The sequence below is a fragment of the Stegodyphus dumicola genome, chromosome 3 (assembly GCF_044657685.1).
Source record: "Stegodyphus dumicola isolate Sdum_Otavi_A_Nest chromosome 3, ASM4465768v1".
In the NCBI taxonomy this organism is placed as follows: Eukaryota; Metazoa; Arthropoda; class Arachnida; order Araneae; family Eresidae; genus Stegodyphus; species Stegodyphus dumicola.
The window spans coordinates 97,222,460-97,244,051 of record NC_140770.1 but is presented as its reverse complement, the minus strand read 5'-3'; the positions used below and the strand labels follow the sequence as shown (position 1 = coordinate 97,244,051).

General features: G+C 31.9%; 1 protein-coding gene across 3 annotated transcripts in view; it reads left to right on the top strand.

The window, feature by feature from the left end:
• LOC118188474 (neuroligin-4, X-linked-like) overlaps nucleotides 1-21,592 on the top strand; it is a 412,431-nt gene that overhangs the window by 238,141 nt on the left and 152,698 nt on the right. For all 3 annotated transcript variants that reach the window (XM_035358904.2, XM_035358902.2, XM_035358903.2), the window contains exon 2: nucleotides 6,766-6,915. In XM_035358904.2, coding sequence (XP_035214795.1) covers nucleotides 6,766-6,915 — 150 coding nt within the window. The remainder of the gene's footprint in view (nucleotides 1-6,765; nucleotides 6,916-21,592) is intronic.

Here is a 21,592-nt window from a genome sequence, read left to right as displayed (position 1 = left end):
GTATCTATTAAGACAGGGCTCCTTAAACGTTTTTCAGTCGCGATCCCAGGACCCCATAATATTTACGAAAATTTTGTAGGACTCCATAAGCATTACACAACTCGCGTGAGTGAAACTAACAATTTTAAGAGATAAGATGTAATTAATGGATGGTGGATTTACATTACAGATCGTTTTTCATACATCAGCTGCTACGTGGTGGGCAAGCATAAACTGCGAGACAAATATACCGCGTTTATGTGACTTTTATGAAGAAGATGTGCTGAAATTTGTGCCTCACTAGAAGAATTTTCCTTAGAGCTTACGGTAGCCACTCCAGATTTATGTGTAACTATTTTATTTTATCTACCTGTTGGACTTCTAAATTCAAAGATTGTGTATATTCTTTTTCGTTTTCCAATGAAATCGTAATTTTCATTCTGAATTATCAGTAACATATGATTAAACTAAACAGGTTTATATTTTATATCCACAGAAACTTCTTGGGTATTTACAAAATATTTTTGGCGCAAGGAGATGTCTTTTCCTTAAAATTATTTTCCTTAGTTACTTCTTTAAATAACCAAAGACTTTCTATGTCAAAAACCTCTTTGGCAATATTTCCAATGCAAGAAAATGTATATTTTTGTTAATTATTGCATAGTTATTTACCAAAATCTCCATAGTTTGCAAAGAAGCATTTAGTTTTAAACTAGCCAGTCTTATTCAGATACTTTCTACCTTCCCTCATTTCCATTTCCTTCCAGAATGATCTTTCAGTTTCGTGTTATGTTCAAAGTAGGGTAGAAATATACTATTTAAGCTGGTGTCTGAATTATTTCAGACAGAATGTGTTCTGCCGTTCGGCATGTTCTGTCTGAAGTAACTCAGACACCAGCTTCATGCATCAGCTGAAGCTAACCGCGTTAATTATCTCTATGTAGCTTGAGTTGATTATTTAACTTAGTTTTATTTTTATACTTCTATTTTGGGTTGCAACCAAACATATTGTCTAAGTTTGTAAGCACCAGGAGTGCCATCTGTCAATTATTTCTTGAGTTGAATAAAAGGGTCTATTCAGCCTTCCTCGGTCTTATCATTGATACAGTTTGAACTTAGCGAATAGTTGCTTTATAGTGCAAGTAAAGATCTACCCAACAAAAAATCTTACACTTAACAAATTCTGAGTACGCAACTAATCTCCATTTTAACGAAATTTAACACTACTTTACATCAGTTCCGCGAATGCTTGCTTCATTTATTATTTTAGCGAAATGGGAAAAAATTACAAACTAATTTTAATTTTAGCAAATGATGAATGTAATGGTTTAAATTTAATTATTTAATTAGTTTTATACTAATAACATAGCGTGTTTGAAGGCGAATAATTCTGAACTGTATTATTATGCTATGTTGAAATGTTCTTCACACTTCTTAATCATTTAGTGGTACTTGCGTCTGTATTTAACAGGACAAGAACTGTTTTACACATAAATTACACTTATATTTATATGCAAACCAATCGAATATTGAGTAAACATATATGAGTATCGTCCTAGGCAATGAGCATGAGTACGTACAGATGCTAATATGAGAGTAAAACCTTATCATCTGTATGTCCAAAGAAAGATCGAATATAATCTTAGTTTTGTGTTTTTTACGCTAGTTAAATTAGAGTTAACTAGAATAAGAATTGTATTTTTCTCTACTGCGTGTTAAGTATCCATTGGTAAAGAACTCAAGCTGATTAAATAATTTTTCTAACTAAATTTTCTGCGGACTAGGCTTATTACGAGAAATAAAATTAAATTAACGTGGCTTAAACATAATCAAAATTATAATACACAGGTTGTAATTAGTTCAAAGCAGTGTAATAAGTTAGGGATGATTAGAATTTAATGAACTTTATATGTAAACCAGAATATTTTATAAGCGAGAAATTTGTAGATATAAGAAGAAAGTTAAGGGAACTTTGGGATAACTTTTCTTAAGAATGTTTTTGACATTAAAGAAAAGACAAATTCAAAATCGTTTACTCTGATTTTATGTATACATCAACAAATAGTATAATGAGAAGAAATGGTTTAATAGAAAACATATAAGTTATAATCATATACATGGGAACGGAATGCGTTGAATTCTTAATGCTATGCTATTTTTTATGACATCTGAATTGGGGGTCAACCATCTTGAAAATCTTGTAGTTTTTATGAGTTCTACTAAACAGAGAACAACACCGATCTAAAGTGAAGAAAAAGATTGATAATGTTCAGAATTTCAATCGCTAGACCAACAAAAAGCAAATTAAAGGAATTATAAGGTATTGCTACCTTGTCGACATTGGACTTAGACTGCATTAATTCTTTTAATTGATCAAATACTAAAAAAGAAAGCTCTGATAATGAAAGAATGTTGTCAAATACAGAATCTATAAATCAATATCTGTAGAAACAGAAAATTTTTATTCACGTGTAGTCTTGATTGTGCGTACTCCGTAAAGCAAAAATATTTCAGAGAAATAGAAACTGTTGCACGTTATGGACTTTCAAATAACTTCTCCAAAACTGTTGAATATGTAGACAGCAGATTTCAGTTGTAAATACTAAGAAGTTTGACAAATATTGTAAATTCTAAGAAGTTTTTCTGATATATTTTTTATTGACCCTGAATCATTCGGTGTAACATTAGTCGAACTATCTTAAAACATCCTAAACGTAAACTAAGTGAAAAACGAAATTTGATAGCAACATTACTAATTGTTTCTTTTTCAATTGTTTATGACAAAGCAAATGAGAGATATTTACCTTAAGAAAAATGCTTTTACTGAAGACATTCTAAAGAAAACTAGTTCACATTTATAGTGTTCATGGTCAAAATCATGAAAAGCCCATTCAGTCAGACCCTTTGGCATAACATAAAGTAAGTCGAATCAGCAGACGTCTTACACAGTTGTTTTAAAAGACAGCAAAAAGCCAGACTTGTGATAGCGTTCATTTAAGTGAATTATTTTATTAATTTATAATTAAATATTTGCTTATTTTTAATTGAAAAATCTATCATTATCCATATAGTGTACATATATATATATGTTTACAAAATACAATGAATACAATGAAAAAATACCCATGCTTTCTTTTTCAAAGAAACTATCTAGAATATCTAGCGTCTTAAAGTGTTTACACCTCTAAACATTTCGTATTGCTGCTGAAAAATATTATAGATAGTATGGATTGTTCGTATAGCTGCTGCTGTATGCTAAATGCACACACAGGAAGAAAATTAAGTGTCATACATGTATATATTTAATTTAAAGCACAGGCTCGTCAAAATATACATGTGCTTCCTGTTAACCGTTATTTCTACATCAATATTTATATAAGTGTCACTTCATTACTTATTCATTTTCCATATAATGTGTTCTGACTTGAAATAGTTTTGTAAAGGAAATGACACAAATACATAAAATGTGTTAATACGAAATGGAAAATTCACGTGGAATTAGACGTCAAAGAAATTTTTCTTGACAGTTGGAATGGTGGAGAAAAGTGACGCTGAATCATTGAATTAAAACTTATATTTTTCTTGCCTGATTTATAATTAGTACCTATTTTTTAATAAAAACAGAGATTTCACTACACAGTATGCATTAAAAATGAAACGTCCAAATTTTTATTCTGGAAATGGTTTTCATGTGCACTGCTCATAAAATGATAGAAGCCTTCTTTTTCTAGAGAAAAGAAACCACTCGAAAAATTATTTATTGTTTTAGGTACTATATGTATTTAAATGCACTGCGACATATAACTTTGCCGACTTATCGTGTAATTATTAATTTATTTTTAACTCAAAAAATTGCTTTCCTGTGATAAACCGTGCATCAAAAATAATTCAGGTTTTGCTGTGTACTCGTAAAATATATTGTTAAATAGCACAAAATGTTTGTTTAAAAATATTGAAAACTTTCGAATTCATATTACTCCCAAAAGGACGTTTTTTCTCATTTACACATACCTACATGTTTCAACATCATTTGGACTAACGCCTATTTGGGCACTGCTTGCTTTGAAACCGTTGAGTTTCTTAATATAATATTCGTTGAAGTTTAAAAAGTATTAAATAGATAATAAATCAATTTCGAAATTCAAGTTTCGGCCTTCCATTTGCCCATATGCGGGTGGAGGACTACGTTCTTCAAAATTTGACGACTCTAGGTATTTTTGTTTTTTCACAGTGCGAGAAGCATACATCCATTCATGCAGATTCCTCGTTATTTAGTTTCTTTAAATATAATACATATTTGGTTGCAATTTTTGAAATTGATACATCCGTTTATAGTGATTCGACCCAAAATGCCGTTACAAGATTAACAGACCATCTGGGCTAACGCACTTTTGGGCTAAAAAATAAGTTACTAAATATCATTTAGTTTGATAAAGATATTCAAAGGTGAAGACTGGAGTTTTATAAACGTTTTTAAAGCTTTACTGCTTATAGATATGTTTCATTTCATTTATTTATTGATATAAGGTAAAAGATATAAAATCATTGACAAAGGAATTTGGAAAATCTATTTATTGGTATCCCTGAATCTTCAGATTATTGTTATATAATGACTGTATGAATATTTGTATCATGTTTACGAAACAATTGTGTCAAAATTATATAAAATATAAATCATTTTTTCCAGTGATAATATTTTTTTCCCTTGGACAATTTTAAATCATACTGCAGTATTTTTCCTTTCTTTCATATTGTCTGCCGATTATCAGACTTGTTTGATGAAATATAGTTGCATAGATGTTATATTTCCATGAGACTTAATGTTTGCAATTATTAAATGTCTATATAAATGAATGCATATTTATTCCTTAAATGCTTACTTTGTAAAGGCTTATATAATGAAATTTATGTCGTTTCATGAGAAGGGGCTATTAAAAATGACTAAAATGACAACATAGCTTTTCATAGGATAATCATAAACTTTGTAGAATGCTTCTAAGAATTTGTAATGCACTTTTATTAAAAGTATGTATAATATTTTTAATAAAAGTATTATACATACTTTAACTGCGACATACTTTGTTTTGTATGACGTGAAGTATGTCGACAAAAGTATGTCGCGGTGTTCATTTAAGCTGAAAATCTTTATTTCATTCATTTAAGCTGGCAGTGTTTCCGTTCGACTAGCTTTTCATATTCAGCTGTGCGGCCTGATTTTAAAATACTTTGTAATTCAGTCTGAAATGCTGTCTTCAAACACAAGAAACATTTCTACTATACCTGTTTCTCTTCTATTTAAATTTTAGTGTGATATTGTGATGTAATAAACTAAACTTAGACTTATAACCAAGGCGCCATAATTTTAAGCGTTTAATCTTTATTTCTAAAATGCAATCACATTTTATTATTCATGTTTTGTTTAGCCCAAAGCGGCTTTGTCCCTGAGAGAATATTGCTTTCGTTTTGCGATTTTGCGCGGATTCACTCTGAATGACCGATTCACTTTTCAAACTGTTGCTACCAAATATTATCGCCCTGTATTATATTTGAAGAAATTAAATAACGAAGCATCTACATAAATGTATGTATGTTTCTCGCATTGGGGTAAAACAACGGTACTTAGAGCCGTCCAGCTTTGAATAACCTACGTTTCCACCCGAATATGGACATCTGGAAGCCCAAATTTGGAATTTGGAAATTGTTTTTATCTGTTTCATATTTTGTAAATCTTTAAAGAATTTTTTTAACAAACTCAACGATTTAAAAGCGAGCAATGACAACACTCAACGGAGGGGGGGGGGACCTTTTTATCTCCAGCTCGCGGAACTGTGCATCCGAAATTCTAAAGATATGCACATTTTAAAATTATTTTGCGATATTGCTGTTGAACTAAATTTTATGGCTAAAGTGAAAAGAACATGATATTTAATAAATAAAGGTAGCACACAAAATGTTGAAAAAGGCCCCTTTGGAAGTAATTTAAAATCTGAAACCTTTCAGATTTGTTTTTTTTTAACCAGTGCGGGCCCTCAGCCGACTTTGGCTTGGCCACTACTAAGGCCCACTTAATTATGAAGGCACCTAATTGGTGGGCCACTTTTGCCTCCAGTGAAGGGAGGGACAGTTGAACCCATGTCTTCTCCGGGATTCGAATCCGGGCGCATTGGTATTGCAATCGGCTCCCCTAATCGCTATATCGTCTGGGTGGCTATTCGCATTACAAACAGAAAGAATTCCCAGCTTAAAGCCAGAAGCTTAAAGCCAGAAGACAAATCATCCCCACAACGCCTGTACTAAAGTTGACACTTAATTTTTCACTGGCTGTCTACGTCAACATCGTTAAAACGTTATTTTTCCTTTTATTTTTTATATCAGTTTTTTGTTTTCCTAAAGGTCTTTTTTTTAAACTTTTTCTTAATTTTGCCATTTACTGTGTTCTGAACTCTTGTGTTGCTGTAGCTACTTTCCATTTACTGTTTGCCTGTTATTTTTAGAACACTCGGTGGCGCGTTTGAAAACCGTGAGGATACAGAAGTAATATCATAATTCAATGAACTGAATTTAAAAGTAATATTATGATGTAATAAACTAAGGAGATAATATAATATCAAGATATCTCAGTTTTAAATTGTCCTTGTCAATGATATACAAATCTATATACCTTAAATTTTCTTGAATATTGACACATAATCTGGACTTTTTAAAGTTTTTGAAGTAAATGTAAAGCTAAATTCAGTGTTCATGTTCCTCTATTTATAAACTAATGTGTTATAATTTTTCTTTCAGTTATTCGTGCAACAGAAAAGCTACCTGTGATGGTTTATATTCACGGAGAGTCATACGAATGGAATGCTGGGAATCCTTATGATGGACGTGTTTTAGCAAGTTTCGGAAATGTCATAGTTATCACTATCAATTATAGACTTGGTGTGTTAGGTAAGTGTAACAATTTTAGCCTCTGTTTAATCACATTAATAATTCGAGTTGAACGACATTATACGAACATACTGAAATTAAATGCATAAATAGAAAGAAACAGAAAAATAAATGTTAACGTTATTTTGATTTATAAGAATTACTGTCCGTTTTTTATTAATGAAATATTTCTGTTATGAGTACAACTGCACTTAACGATACACTTCATAAAATGTAAAATGCAAAAATATAGAAATATTTTTGTCCTAAATAAATGTGGCTATATATTCAAGACTTGAAGATATTTCTCTAGATATGCAAGCATAACAAGAACCTATAATTATAGTCATATTTATAGCGTTATACCTTCCGGTGTACATTCGTACAGGACATTATTGAATGGATGCTGGTTGTGAAGGATTCCTCCCATTCTAAAGAAAAAAGAGAGTTCTAATATACTATCTCAATAGATGATCTAGATTTATTTTGCTTTCGACAGACATGAGCATATTGCACCAATCATTGTAATCAGCAATCGCTATAAGAAGAGCCGACCGTATTACGATTTAGAAACCTGATATTTTTAACGTAAATTTCCTTTAAATATTCATATATTCACATATAATAATATTTTAATAATATTCTGCTTTTCCGATGAAAACATCCGTCATTCAAACTTTTCTGGCACTAAAAATGATTAAATAAATACGCTTTTTAACCTTTAAAAAATGTAAAACGATTTCAAGCCTCAGTATTTATACTTATAAACTGTATTATAAACAAGTTAGGATTACACTTACGTTCTCACATGAATGTATTGATAAAACACTTCATAAATTCGAGCTTTCAAATAACTTACGGTAGTCAAAAGGAAGCGCAGTTTTCAAGATACCCTAAATGATGCAGACTACGAAACTATTAAGGTTTCTTTTTACACATGCGAATTGATTGGTTTTATATCAGAAATGCAAACGAAATGAGTTAATTTTCATTTACCAAAATTAATTACTTTAATCCCCTAAATGAGGATACCGAAAAATAGCACCGACTTGTTGGAGTCTATTAAAATGATTAAACTCATCCTCGCGTCGCTTCCGTGATACTAGCTAGCGTCCAATAGAAATATAACGCTTAAATGAATCAATTAAAAACGCTTTTCGTGTAAGTTTTATCTTAATTAGAACTCGCGAGCTCCAGTCATTCATAAATATTTGTTTTAATGGCTTTGTTCAAATGACTCCACTGGGATATTTCTTTAATTAATAAAGATCTTTGCCATACATTTTGAAACAGGAAACACGTATGTTGATTGAAATTGCTTTCTTTTACTCAACGTTTGTTTTTCTTGCGCATTTAAACACTAATCTCCTAAAACAGCCATGTTATACTAGCCATCACTTAACAACTGTCAACAACAGCAACAAAAAAGTGAGGAAAAGAAATTTTCGCTATCCAAAACAAAGTGCTGGGCGTAAAGTGACTAAAAAAATAATATAATACGTAATAATCACTAGAAAATTAAACGATAACAGGAAATAAAAGCTATTCAAGTAAGCTAAGAAAAATGTTACACAAAAATTCTAAAGTTTTTTTTTTCATAAACATTTGCCGCAAGGCCTGCTGGGAAAAAAAATTCAGACGACCGTTAATCAAGCCGTCTGATCACATGATCATTTTATTTTAACATTCAGTGTAACCAACGATCATCAGATCACATGAGCAGTTTATTTTTAACAACTCGCCCCCCCCATAAACCTCAGGAGGTTCATCAAACTTGTATATAAACAGTACACATTCATATTGCAAAAACACTGGAGTTCCAGACACAAGAAAAACATATATATATATATGTAGGGTTTACTTTAAAAAGAACACTGTAGAGCACAAGTTAAGCATAATTAACTATTTTATTTTACTAATAGGAAATAAATGAAGCAAAAGATAAAAAGTAAGCATTAATAATTCGGATGGCAGTCTCACGATGAAAGTAATTCCAAACAGTTCTATAGGATTCATGTTACGATAACTAACATACAGTCCACAATAAATACATTCAAAGGGCCCGTCTGCCCTTGTACGGCTAACTCGATGTAAGCATCTTGGAGGATCCGCAGGCCATCTGCCTACTTCCATTCCATCTCCAAGCTATCCGCTCTGGGCGTCGATTAGGTCTGAATGTCAGCATTTCCAACGGTCGTTTGCCGCTCTGCAAGCTGCGCTACGTCATGGCTTTCTGAGTTGAAGTAGAAGTAAAAGTAGTCGAAGAATCTACCTCTACATATATATCATCTAAATAACTGATAATTTAAATGAAACATTAAACAATTTAAATATAACATTATCCAAATTAAAAAACAAACAATATTCACCTTTTTTTTAAAGAAATATTATTCAAGGGCCCCTTAAAAGCATACCATGACTGTGTGAACTTAAGTACATTTTAAATTAGTAGATATGTGCATGGAAGTTACTAGAATTACAAATTTTAACAGAATAATTCAAAAAATGATAAGAAACTATAAAAGGATATACTCGCAATACAAATTTGTAAATTAACACTGAAGATAAACACTTTAGTTCTGAAGTTCTAAATTGTACAAGAATGTATGGGACGTCTGATATCCGGTTTTTACCTTGCAAGTCCTCACCCTGCCATTTCTTCCAGGAAATAACACAAGGATTGTCCCTAATCTCCAGAAATTTCGGGATAAATGATCCTCCTTAACTAAAACTATATCATTAATTTTAAATTCGATATATATCGATAGCCCGACGATCTGCTCAACAGTATCAAAACTGTAAACTTTAACTCTTTAACGTAACGTATACCTCATAGTTTAATACGTAGTGTTTGGTATCGTAATTGCACTTGATAATATGAGTTTATTGATAATATGTGTGTGCGCGTATGTGAAGCATTGCTTAGTGTTCCAAGTTTGTAGTATTTCTTTTATTATATTATTTTCTTTCATTCTGAGAAATTCGATTTTTTTATTTATTAATTCGTAGAATTCTAGTATGCCTACACAGAATATGGCGTGATTTAGGAATTTTAGAAACTGATATGAAAGCTGTGTAATGATGTTCATATGCAATAAAAAATATTCTTGTTTCTTTATTAATGTAAAGTTTAAAATTTTTAGAAAATAATGAAAGTTGTCTAATTATTGGTATGTCAGGAATTATGTCGTTACGTAGCAAGAAGGTAATTTGTAAAAATGATAAAATTAAAATGTTCCACAATATGAATTTAAATAATTTTTTTAAAATTTGTATAAATTCTTTAATAAAATTCTTTGAAAATATTGAAGTCTACAAGTAGAAACTGCGACGTTGTTTATCGTTTTAATAATTGGTAGAATTCGCTCACTGTATCATGGTAATTTTAAATATAAACAATTTATTATACTTATTATCAGTAACGCCTAAGCTTAAATGTTATAAATGCAAATTAAAAGTAAAGAATTTGATATTAATTTACAATATAAACAATTTATTATTGTTATTTTTAAGAGAAAATAGAAAGTACGCGTAGTGTAAATGCGAGTTTACCATGGACCTTATAAGATCCATGGAGACTACATTGCGACGTCACAAGCTTAGTCCCACCCATTTATGGACGTCACACAGCTCTGCCTACTGAACTTTGTTGATGCAGCCTATTCTGCGTTTTTACCGCTTTTAATGAAGCATCAGAAAATATATGGATCTGCTAATTTTCTTCCCCTTCAAATTTGTGGCAGGGAAAAAATGTCAAGGAATTTTCAAATTTTGAAGTTCTTTAATTTCATTACACCATGCTTGCCATTTTTCTTTAATTTCCCCGGAAAACATTTCATCCCTTTCTAGACCTAACTGCCACAGCTCTTGTCACATATACTTCACACGAACTAGAAACGGAGAGATAAGTCCAGATGGATCAAAGCTTTTGTATTTTTGCGGCTGTTTTTATAATACAGAAAACAAATATTTTCAGTCATCTCTCGTGACTTGAATTTGAACGAATGCCCGTGCAATATTCCCACAGAATCCAATTTTACATTCTATAAATTTCAAGATAATATCTAAAATATAAGAATTTGTTTTTTTTCTGGGAAGCAGACATTTATTAAGACTATTACAACTTCCCTGTTTACTACTGATATCATAAAATACCCTAGTTTTAGTACTAGAAGAATCTTCCCTGAAAACATCTCTATGAGGCATTACATATCCAGTGAAACAATTATTGTTGCACATTTCAATAACCGCGTCAATGAGTTGTTCCTTCATAACTGCATTGTACCTCTCAAATAATAACTCATCAGCCTTAAACTTCTAATGCAGCAAAACTTTGTGTCGCGATTTCTAAATTACTAGACAAATTTCCTCGTAAAGTCTCAGACTTCCATAAAAGTGGTGACTCGAACTTTCCATTTATAAACCGTAACTTATAAACTTATAAACCGTAACTGCGTTTCGAATTCTGTAATATTATCGGACATTTTCTCCGTTCCATTCTCAAGAAAATAGGATTAAGAAGTCCACAAACATTTCAAATCATTTTCTACCGAAATACATGCAATCTTCAAACCGGAAGTGGAATTATGCAGACGATTTCCCGGAATCTGCCCTGTGATAGTATCATCGAATAATGTATTTTGAATATATAAGTTTTTATTTATTTTTTTTAACTTTCCCGATTAGTGTCGAATACATAAAATCGGCGCCTAAGAATATCTGGGCTGGATTGTTATCTCGTCATGCTTCAGAAATTTCATAGACGTGTGGAATTAAATCATTTAATAATTCAGGTTTGATATTAGAATACGTATGAACGCCGCTGATTTCATCAGTTACAAAAGCTTGGATATCTATGCTAGAATAAGGAGGATATTTGCTTCTAAGAGTAAACGAGAAGAGAGATTAAAGACTTCAAAATCCTTCTCATAAGGGTTACACTTTGCGAAAGTATAAACTAAAAGCTTTTCTTTCTTTATGGGCTGCACATTTAAAGCTCTTACTAAATCTTTTCGAATAAATGATTTCTGCGAGCCCGAATCAAATACCCTCAATGCACTTAACCGTTTAGAATTATTTTCCACTTGTACGCAAGCAGTCTGAAATAAAGTAGTGTAATTTTGTACATAGTTTTGTGACTTAAATACAAAAGACATCACAGCTTGCTTATCAGAGCTTTGAATAAGTTCGATCTTTACTGAAGGTTTAATTTCCGATGTATGTTTATTCCTTGTTGTGAGGCAGAATAATGAGTTATGCTGTAAACTCTGACAAATTTTACAAAGTTCTATTTTTACTTTACATTGCGACATTAAATGTTTGTTAATGAAGCAGCTAATAACAACGTTCCTCTTTTTTTAGTTTGTATCGCTTTTGTTCATTGGTGAATGTTTTACACTTTAATCGGGAATGAGAATTAGAATTACAAAAGTTGCACGTCTTCACTACCGTATTTAATCCAGCTGATGTTGGAATATTGGTTTTAAATCTAGCCTGAGGTTGAGAGTGTTCCTTTCCTTTTAAAGTTTCCCGTGTCTTTAAAGAAAGCCTAGAATTAGTTCTTGCAGCTTCCCTACGTTCAATTTCAAGTTTGATAAAATCCATTAGCTGATTTATATCACTAGAATTTATAGGATCTTTCTTGAGATAAAATTCTATTATTAAATCCTGAGGTAATTGTTTTAATAAAATTGGTACTAGCAGATGAGCGTAATTTCCGGATGCAACTCCCATAGAATTTTAATTTCTTATACTAATTTCACTTTCTTCATATAATTTTCGAAGTGCCAGGAGATTTGAAGAAAACTTAATTGGTTCAATGTCTAATAATTTATTCATGAAACAACTAATCAAGTGTTCTTATTTACCGTATCGCTCCTTTAACAAATCCAAACAGGATTTATAATTTTCGTCAGTGAGCATGAATCCCAAAACAATTTTGTAAGCTTCACCCGAAAGAAAATATTTTAGATATATGAACCTGTCAATATTACTTAATGACTCATTAGAGTCAATTGCACTTGAGAAACTATTAAAGAATTCTTGAAATAAACTAGAATCGCCATTAAAAGTGGGAATACGTAATTTAGGCAAATTTATAGAAGATGATGTATTGCGAATATTCGAATTACAAACGTTAACACTATGAGAAGATTTAAAATGTTCACTTTCATATCTTTTTCAGTTTGTTTTGATTTTGAATTTAATATTACTTATAGATTCATTATACTCGAGTGAACTTTGAATTTCTGTTTCGAACATTGTATATCATGAATTAGGTTTTCGATTTTCAAGTTTAAGTTAGAAGTTCATTCTGTTTTTCTTCTAAACATAACAAAAATTCCGACAAATTCTCCTGAACGCTTTCATCTTTATGAATATTCAGACTATCAAAATAAAAATCAATTCTATTAACTAATTTCGTGCAAGCACCTCTAATAACTTTCCTCTTGGATTTTAACTTCTCAAGAGTTTCCATTTTATACACGAAACAAAATTAAAATGATAACAATTCAAGTGATAAATAAACTGTTAAATTACAAAGTTACAATACCTGAAATCCAAGTGTTCAAAATTTAGCCTAGTGCAATCCCAAAGAAATAATCTAAACGGCCTTCCCGGGTTTCGGCACCTTAAAAAAACCATATAATACTAATAATCACTAGAAAATTAAACGAAAACAGGAAATAAAAGCTATCCTAGTAAGCCAAGAAAAATGTTACACAAATTATTCTAAAGTTTTATTTTCATAAACATTTGCCGCAAGGCCTGTCTGGAAAAAAATTCAGACGGCCGTTAATGACGCCGTCTGATCACATGATCATTTTATTTTTAAGAGTGACCATATTTTACCAAAACATTTCGGGCAAGACATATTTCGCCACTTATTTATTTATTTTGTTTAAAGTAAAACATTATGTGTGTAAATAATTAACGAAGCACAACTAATGAAACACCTCTTATCTTACGATAATTTAACAATACACAAAGATGCTTTTTTAATACCTTTATTATGCTCTAAGAGATCTAACTTTAATTATCCCGTTCCGAGAACTCTCTGAAAGAACGTATCATCTTCCGTTACTAAAGGATCAAGCAGTTTAGAAATATCCCTTTTTGCGGCTGTCATAATATTTACATGGTTGAAGGTATTTTTTTAAAATTTGTCGCATATTACTAAGTATCGAAATATCAGCTCAGTTGCTGCATTTGTTTCCAATTAACAGAGTGCAGTCATTAATATTGTTTTAAATGTTTGTAATAATTTTTATTTTCTGTATTTTAAAGTATTTTGTATTGTTTTATTTATTCATTGTGTTGTGTGTTAAAATTTAATTTTGCTTATGTTATTTATTTAATCACTATTTAGGCATTTTATTTAATTGAGATTCTTGTAATGAGTATAGGGATATTTATATTTTTAACGGTTAAAATCTTTAGTTGGATTTATTTTTCGATGGTTAGACTTACTAACAAAGACAGGGAGTGGCTTTCTGAAAATCTGGGAGGGGGTCTCAGTGTTCCCCAAATGATTATGAATAACATTTATGATAACAGAGAGCTGTATAATAGTATTTCTTCGCGCTGCAAGGATGTTGTTTACTGGGCGCTGAAGGAAGATTTAATTGGCGCCTCTGCTTCATTTTTCTTTGTGAATGCTGAAAACGTTGAGTAAATGGTGTTTTTTTACAACGGAGGGGCGTCTGTAGTTCTTATTTTAAAGGCAGCAATTATCTTACCTCTTGTTGTTCTCCGTTTGTTAGGGAACAAATTTTGTGTCTCACGCATTTGGGTGATTCAATGGTCTAGCTGTCTAGCTGATGTCTTTGTGCAGCGTCTCTGTTTCTATTTGTTGAAGGGAGTGAAATATTAAAAGAAAAAAAAAAAAAAAAACTGAAATGTTTCAGATTTTAAATTACGTCCAAAGGGGCGTTTTTTAACATTTTGTGTGTTACCTTTCTTTATTAAATATCATGATCCTCGCACTTAAACCATAAGATCCAGTGCAACAGCAATATCGCAAAATAGTTTTAAAACGAGCATATCTTTAGAATTTCCGATACAGAGACTCACGCGCTGGAGATAAAAATGTTTTTTTTTTTGCACAACGTTGCCATTGCTCGCTTTGAAATCCTTGAGTTTGTTAATCAAAAATTCGTCAAAGTTTTAAAAAATAGGAAATCGATCATAAAACAAATTTCAAATTTCAAATTTGGTCTTCCACATGCTCATATTCGTTGGAGGATTACGTTATTCAAAATTCGATGACTCTATGTACCGTTATTTTATGACAATGTGAGAAATATACATACATTTACGCAGATTTTCATTATTTAATTTCTTCAAATATAATGCAGGACTCTAACATTTTATGGCAACAGTTTGAAAAGTGAACCGACATTTATCCGTCCGACGCAAAATGCCAAAACGAAACTAATAGTCCTTCGGGATTCAAATCCCTTTGGACTAAAAATGGGGGAGAAATTTTTCCAGTGGTTAGATATAATTTTATGTTTAATTTTCCGTCTGTAAAATTTGGTAGGTGAAGAAACGGCGTTTTGTTCGAAGCTTTCTCCGAGTTTAGATTCAGTTGGATTCGAATTGTCAGTATGCTCAAAATGCGATCTAGAAGAAAGAAAACGTCAAAATACAACAATTGTAGTTATTTGGTATTTTAATAGTGGTTAATTTCATGCTATTTAATATAATTCCTGACAAGATATCTTCTATTTACGTGCTTAGCTGTTGCATGGAATTGTTGATTTTTTAACTCTGAGTGCAACGGTTTTCGAATTGCAAAAATGCTCAATTATAAGGCGACATATAGGCAATTTCGTTCCTAAGAGCCCTTGCGACAATATTTGGCGATTTCTCGCCAACTTTACAGTTTTCTGGTAAACTCGCGAAAACACATTTTCGAAGTCCTACGACTGATTCTTCCAGAGGTTTCTGGAAACCATGTCTCATGTTATCAATACAGGTCGCAATTAGTTGAATCATCTGTAAGATTTAGCGGTGGGATAAATTAGGAGTTGTGTTTTCTCTCGAGAGACATTTCAGGAACTTCAAGATTTATTGTTTCATATACGAGTTCTCTTTGGGTTATTTCCCGCTGCTTATTGTTGCGCTATGGGTACAATTTATTGTTCTTATTTTCCTAATAAGTTATTAATTTCTTCCTGCTTATTTGAACTTATTATTTACGAAACATGAATGATCCCCTAACTGCAACAGCTGGTGATAGTATTTGGGGTTTATTTGAATACTCATAACTAGGAGGACGGAAGAAGAGCAGAGGTAAAGTAATCCATGGAAACGAATGTTGTTGAGGGGAAGAACCCCATTAAGAAATCCATCAAGAAAGAAAGTAAAAATTATGCTATTTTATTAGGGAGCTGATTTAAAAAATACTAAAAAAACCTAAAGTTTCAGATTTTATATTATGCCCCAAAGGGGCGTTGTTTTAGAGTTGTGAGTGTTACCTTTATTAAATATCATGTTCTTCGCACTTAAACCATAAAATACTGTGCTCTCATTGCTCGCTTTTAAATTGTTAAGTTTGTTAATCAAAAATTTGTTAAATTTTTACAAAATATGTAATAGGTAATAAAACAAATTCTAAATTTGGGCTTGCAGACGCCCATATTTGAGTGGAGGACTATATTATTCAGAACTTAAATTAATTATGCAAGATTATCCATTCATGAATTTCTTTAAATATAACGCAGAGCTGTAACATTTGTTGGCAATAATTTGAAAACTGAAGCGCCGTTTATGGTGAAACAATGCAGAATGCCAAAACGAAATTAATAGCCCTTGTGGGCAAATTGCTGTTTGGGGTAAAAACATAAAGTCATACCTAATGATAAAAACAATCCATTTGTAAACGATTCCATTTCATCGCAATAAAAATGATAAAAAATTATATGTAAATGAAAATTGTTCGTTGTTGTTGAATTTCAAAAATATTTCATATGTAAGATATATTTTAAATTCACGTTCCTATTCGAACTGATTTAGTATAAGCTACACGAGCTATACCTTACGACCTCTGCTTTCTTGCGGGCCCCCAAAAAACCCTCTAGGTGTCCGAAAATCATATTTGTTATTGACATAATAATATCTGGACTTACAAAGGACCCCATATCTCAGATAGTTTAGGGCCTTTTAAAGTCTAAATCCGACCCTGAACTGATCACATAATGATTCCTTACTTTCCCTCTAATTCCAGTAAAGCGAGATACAGATTCTCTTATCTAAAGATCACGTCTCAAACTTTATCAAAAACCATCTTCAAATGAGAAATTTTATAACTAATATTTCCAGAAGTTATTAATTGTTTTCTTTATACTAATATTTTTTGAATCAATATATATCAATACCGTTCTGCATAGTGTGTATTAATACAGTAACATGTAATTTTTGATGCATGTAATATTATTTTTTTTAAATTTATTTACTACTGTACTATTTTATAAATAAATTTAATTCACATTTTGCTAATCAAATTATTCTTCAGAAACAATCAGGAAAGTTCAAAAAGTTTTGAGATGGGAAAAAAATAACACGCCAATTCAATTTTTATGTTATCACACTCTGTAATTACATGATAAAATTGTAAAAAAATCTGATGTGTACACCACATTACTTCCTTGTACGGAATATTAAATTATACGCATTTTTCTTGCATTTCGTTTAAACTTATTAGATTGAATTAAACCTACTTCGCCGACAGCACATAAACCACAATAGAATAAATGCATTCTTTAAAATTCACTTTGTTTACCATAACGACACTCTGGCGCTAGGTTTACATAACAGTATTATATTTTGTTCATATTATAACTCATAATGCACAAATCTAATATCATTTAAAGAATAGAATTATCTAATCGTTGCCACATGTTCTATTCAAATACTATAATAAAGCTAGAATGATGTATAAAAGAAATTAAGCAAACAAAACAAAAAAGAAACAGTTTTTCACAGACGATTGAGTATTTCTCATTTAATTAATTCAGTTCTCACTTCGCGAGAAGGCAAAAATACATAAAAACTCAAAATATCTATATTAAAAATTACGAAGTAAATCTCAAACACTTATTTCCTCGAAAAAAATCCAGAAAGAATTAAGCATGATTTAATTGGCAATAATAAATGAAAGCGTTATCTTTGTTGTTGCGAAGCTAAGTTTCTTTAGATTGGCAACAAATCCACTAGTCTCCTGTTTCAAATGTAAACATTAATGGCCGCCATTAAAAAAAGGCTTAGCGGCAATTAAACAACTTTAAAATTGCAGATAATTCTAAACATATTGCACACAGATTTACTAAAGGCATAAAATCCTTAACCGGAAGATAAAATCAACATAATTCAATCATTTTTAAAGCAGAAAATGTACAATTTACAAACATATAAGAGTAAAGAAACTGAGATCACTGAGCCGGGTAACAGAGTGGATATATATATAAATATATTTATATACGTTTGGTGCGGCCGATTGCAACCAAAATACGAGGTGCACATCTACACGTTATAGCAGTCCTATATACAAAATTTCAACGTTCTGAGGCTACTCGTTTTTGAGTTATGCGAGATACGTACGTACGCACGCACGTACGTACGCACGTACGTACATACGTTCGTACACACGCCACGAAAAATTCTCTTCAGAATTAATTTTAAAGCAGTTTTAAAATTTTTTTGAAGGAAAAGAGTATTTTATTCTGTCCTTACGTACAGATATCACGCAAAAACATCGTTAAATTGCATTCGATAGCGGTCAAAATGGATATTTTCGTTGAAATATGCTGCCTGAAACTTTTCGCGATTACAATACTTCCTTTTCACTTCGTACAAGGAAGTAAAAAGAAAAATAGACGAAGCAATTTTATTTTTCAAGAAATAATTATTGGAATGCCCTCATGGCATTGTAGATAAGAGTAGATTTATAACTACATATTCTGAAGCAATTATAGTTACTGCAACATATGATAAACAACTTCTGGAATAATACTTACTGCAACATATCATAAATAACTTCTGGATACAGAATATAAAATACGATGATCTTTTACGAAATATATAGTAGATTTATATTTTTAATCAGTTTTTATATCCTAAATCTACAGAAATTATTTATTCTTCGATTAGAAAATGATGAGAACTTGCCGGATGTCTACAAATCGAATGCAGCTATTTTAAGCAAAAGAAAAAAAAAATAACAGGCTGATGCTAAGAATGTTTAAGTTGCGAATATTTTCATGCAAAGAAATTTTGTTGCATTATCAGTTACCTCACAAAGTCTTCTAGAGACAAAAGGATTTTTTTAAAGCTGAATAGATGAAAAATGGACAATGTTCTCGCCGGGACTCAAACCATGGACCTCTTGATTACTCGCCGAGCGGGCTGACCATTACACCACGAAGGCGTGCTAAGAATGCGGGAGAAATACCTTATATACTCCCCTTTTAGAGTGCGACTGAGGATTAGAGAACCCAATCGCCAAATCCTGGTGGTGCAGAATCACCATCCATCACCTTTTTTGTCCGGGCGCCACTGTAGAGTCATTACGATATTTTGAAGCAGAAGAGATGAATAATGAGCAATGTCCTCGTCGGGACTCGAACCACGGGCCTCTCGATTACATGCCGAGCGTGTTGACGATTACACCATAAAGGCATGCTAAGAAAGTGGGAGAAATACCTTGTAATCTTAGAAAGTGATAAGAAGCAAGCTGTAATAAGAATGAAATGAAAACTATTATTTTGGAATGAACTAATTTACAAAATTCAGGCAAATTGTATATCGGTATATAAAATTAATCATATCAGAGCTTATTGCTCTTAATGCTTCCTGTCACTACAGCGAGCGAAGTTATAAAGCCATTAAAGTTTCATTGAATATATTCAAAAATAAATACTTAATACTTTTTTACTTGATTATATATATATATATATAGAGAGAGAGAGAGAGAGAAGTTCAACTTGATCCAATCTAAAGTTTTTCCTCATATTAGTTTCATTTTTGCATAAATATTTAACGACAAGCAAAGCTCTACAACTACAAACAGCTCGTTTTTATTACAGAAAAACTCGTTACACGTGACTTTATTTATGTTTTACTAAACGACCCCTCCAAAAACAAACGCGGTGAAGGTCTACATGCCACTTTCTCAATGGAATTCTTCGGCGAGATGAATTATTAGCTCGCGATCCTGAAATATTTGTTTTACTTTTATGACTGTGGAGTGACATATTTTTACGCAGAGCTTATCGTGTATGAAACACGAAAAATGATTGATTACTTGTGGGGGGGGAGAAAATGTATAAAAATGAAAACAGTTCAATCCAGTTTGTAAAGCACTCTTGTCACTTTTTCTGCCGAAAGCAAAATTGATGTATGTTTCTTTGACTTAATGACTAAAAGCATTCTTTTTTTAACGGGTTGAGTTTTTTGTTTTTGTTTTTCAATGACACCTTTTTTTTATGAAATATCAAGCATTAATTTTGATTTTTTATAGGGGAAGAGGCTGTTTCAAAGATAACAATTAAGCAAGTGATAAATCGAGGACATTTACGTCGGATGCAAATCAGTTACTTTATTTTCAGTTTTCTGAGTGAAACAAATATTAAATGACGCTTGTGTAAATTAAAATAATTAACTAACTGTTAACAAAGAACTGTTTCTGAAATTACAAATATTTTAGTTATTTCTTTAGTTTTACCATTAATAATTACTCGGCTTTGAGCATTATCGTGGTTTATTTTCTTTCGCAGATTTCAACCTCACCGCAATGTGCACTCGTGTGCAAAATTAAGAGAATGCGCATATTACGTCGGATTTTTGAAACCCTAATGGACATATTTTTTATGTAATTTGGTATAAGTATAAATTTATAATAGAAAAGAGATGTGCCATTCAAAAGTCATATTAAGTACGCGCGATTATCACTAAAGCTCATAATACAAGGATGTCCCAAATCAATGTTGTCATATCGAATTGAAAATGAGTCTAATTTAAGACATGGTCTCCTCTCACAGCCAAGACAGGACGCGTAGTAAAATGTCATACTGGACCAGAGGTAGCTGAGGAATCGCTATAGCAATAGATCCCACACTGCCACAAGGCATGTTTCAACTCCGGTTGTGTTCTCGGAGGGGGGTAGCGAGATGATATTGCCCTCCAAGAGCACTCCAAATATGCTGTAAGGCCAGGATATCTGACTGGTCAGACCATGCGGCGAATATCCTCATTTTCCCTGTAATTGTGGACAAGCTGAACCTTATGTGGATGAGAGTTTTATTCCAGGAACTAAGGACAAATTGCAGCCCCCCCCCAAATCGAACAAAGGGCTTTAAGATCTCATTTCTTTACATTATAGCAGTCATGGAGTTTTTGTCAAGCACAAGCAGGAGTGCATGGACTCCCTGCCCAAAACTAACACCTCCACTACAGTACTGATCGTTTTCTCTGATGAGCGAGGATGGTATAGTGTTCCAGACATTTTCCAGATACAGGTATCCCAAGTATAGTTCATATAGTATAGTGTCCAGGCTGACTATCGACTCATCTGTAAAAACGCAAGGTACTCTACTGAAGTCTGGTCCAAGGCTCATGCTATGTGCACTATGCTAATCGCGCTGTCTAGTGCGCTGCAGTAAGCGGTCCGCAAATAGACGATCTTCTGGCATACAGC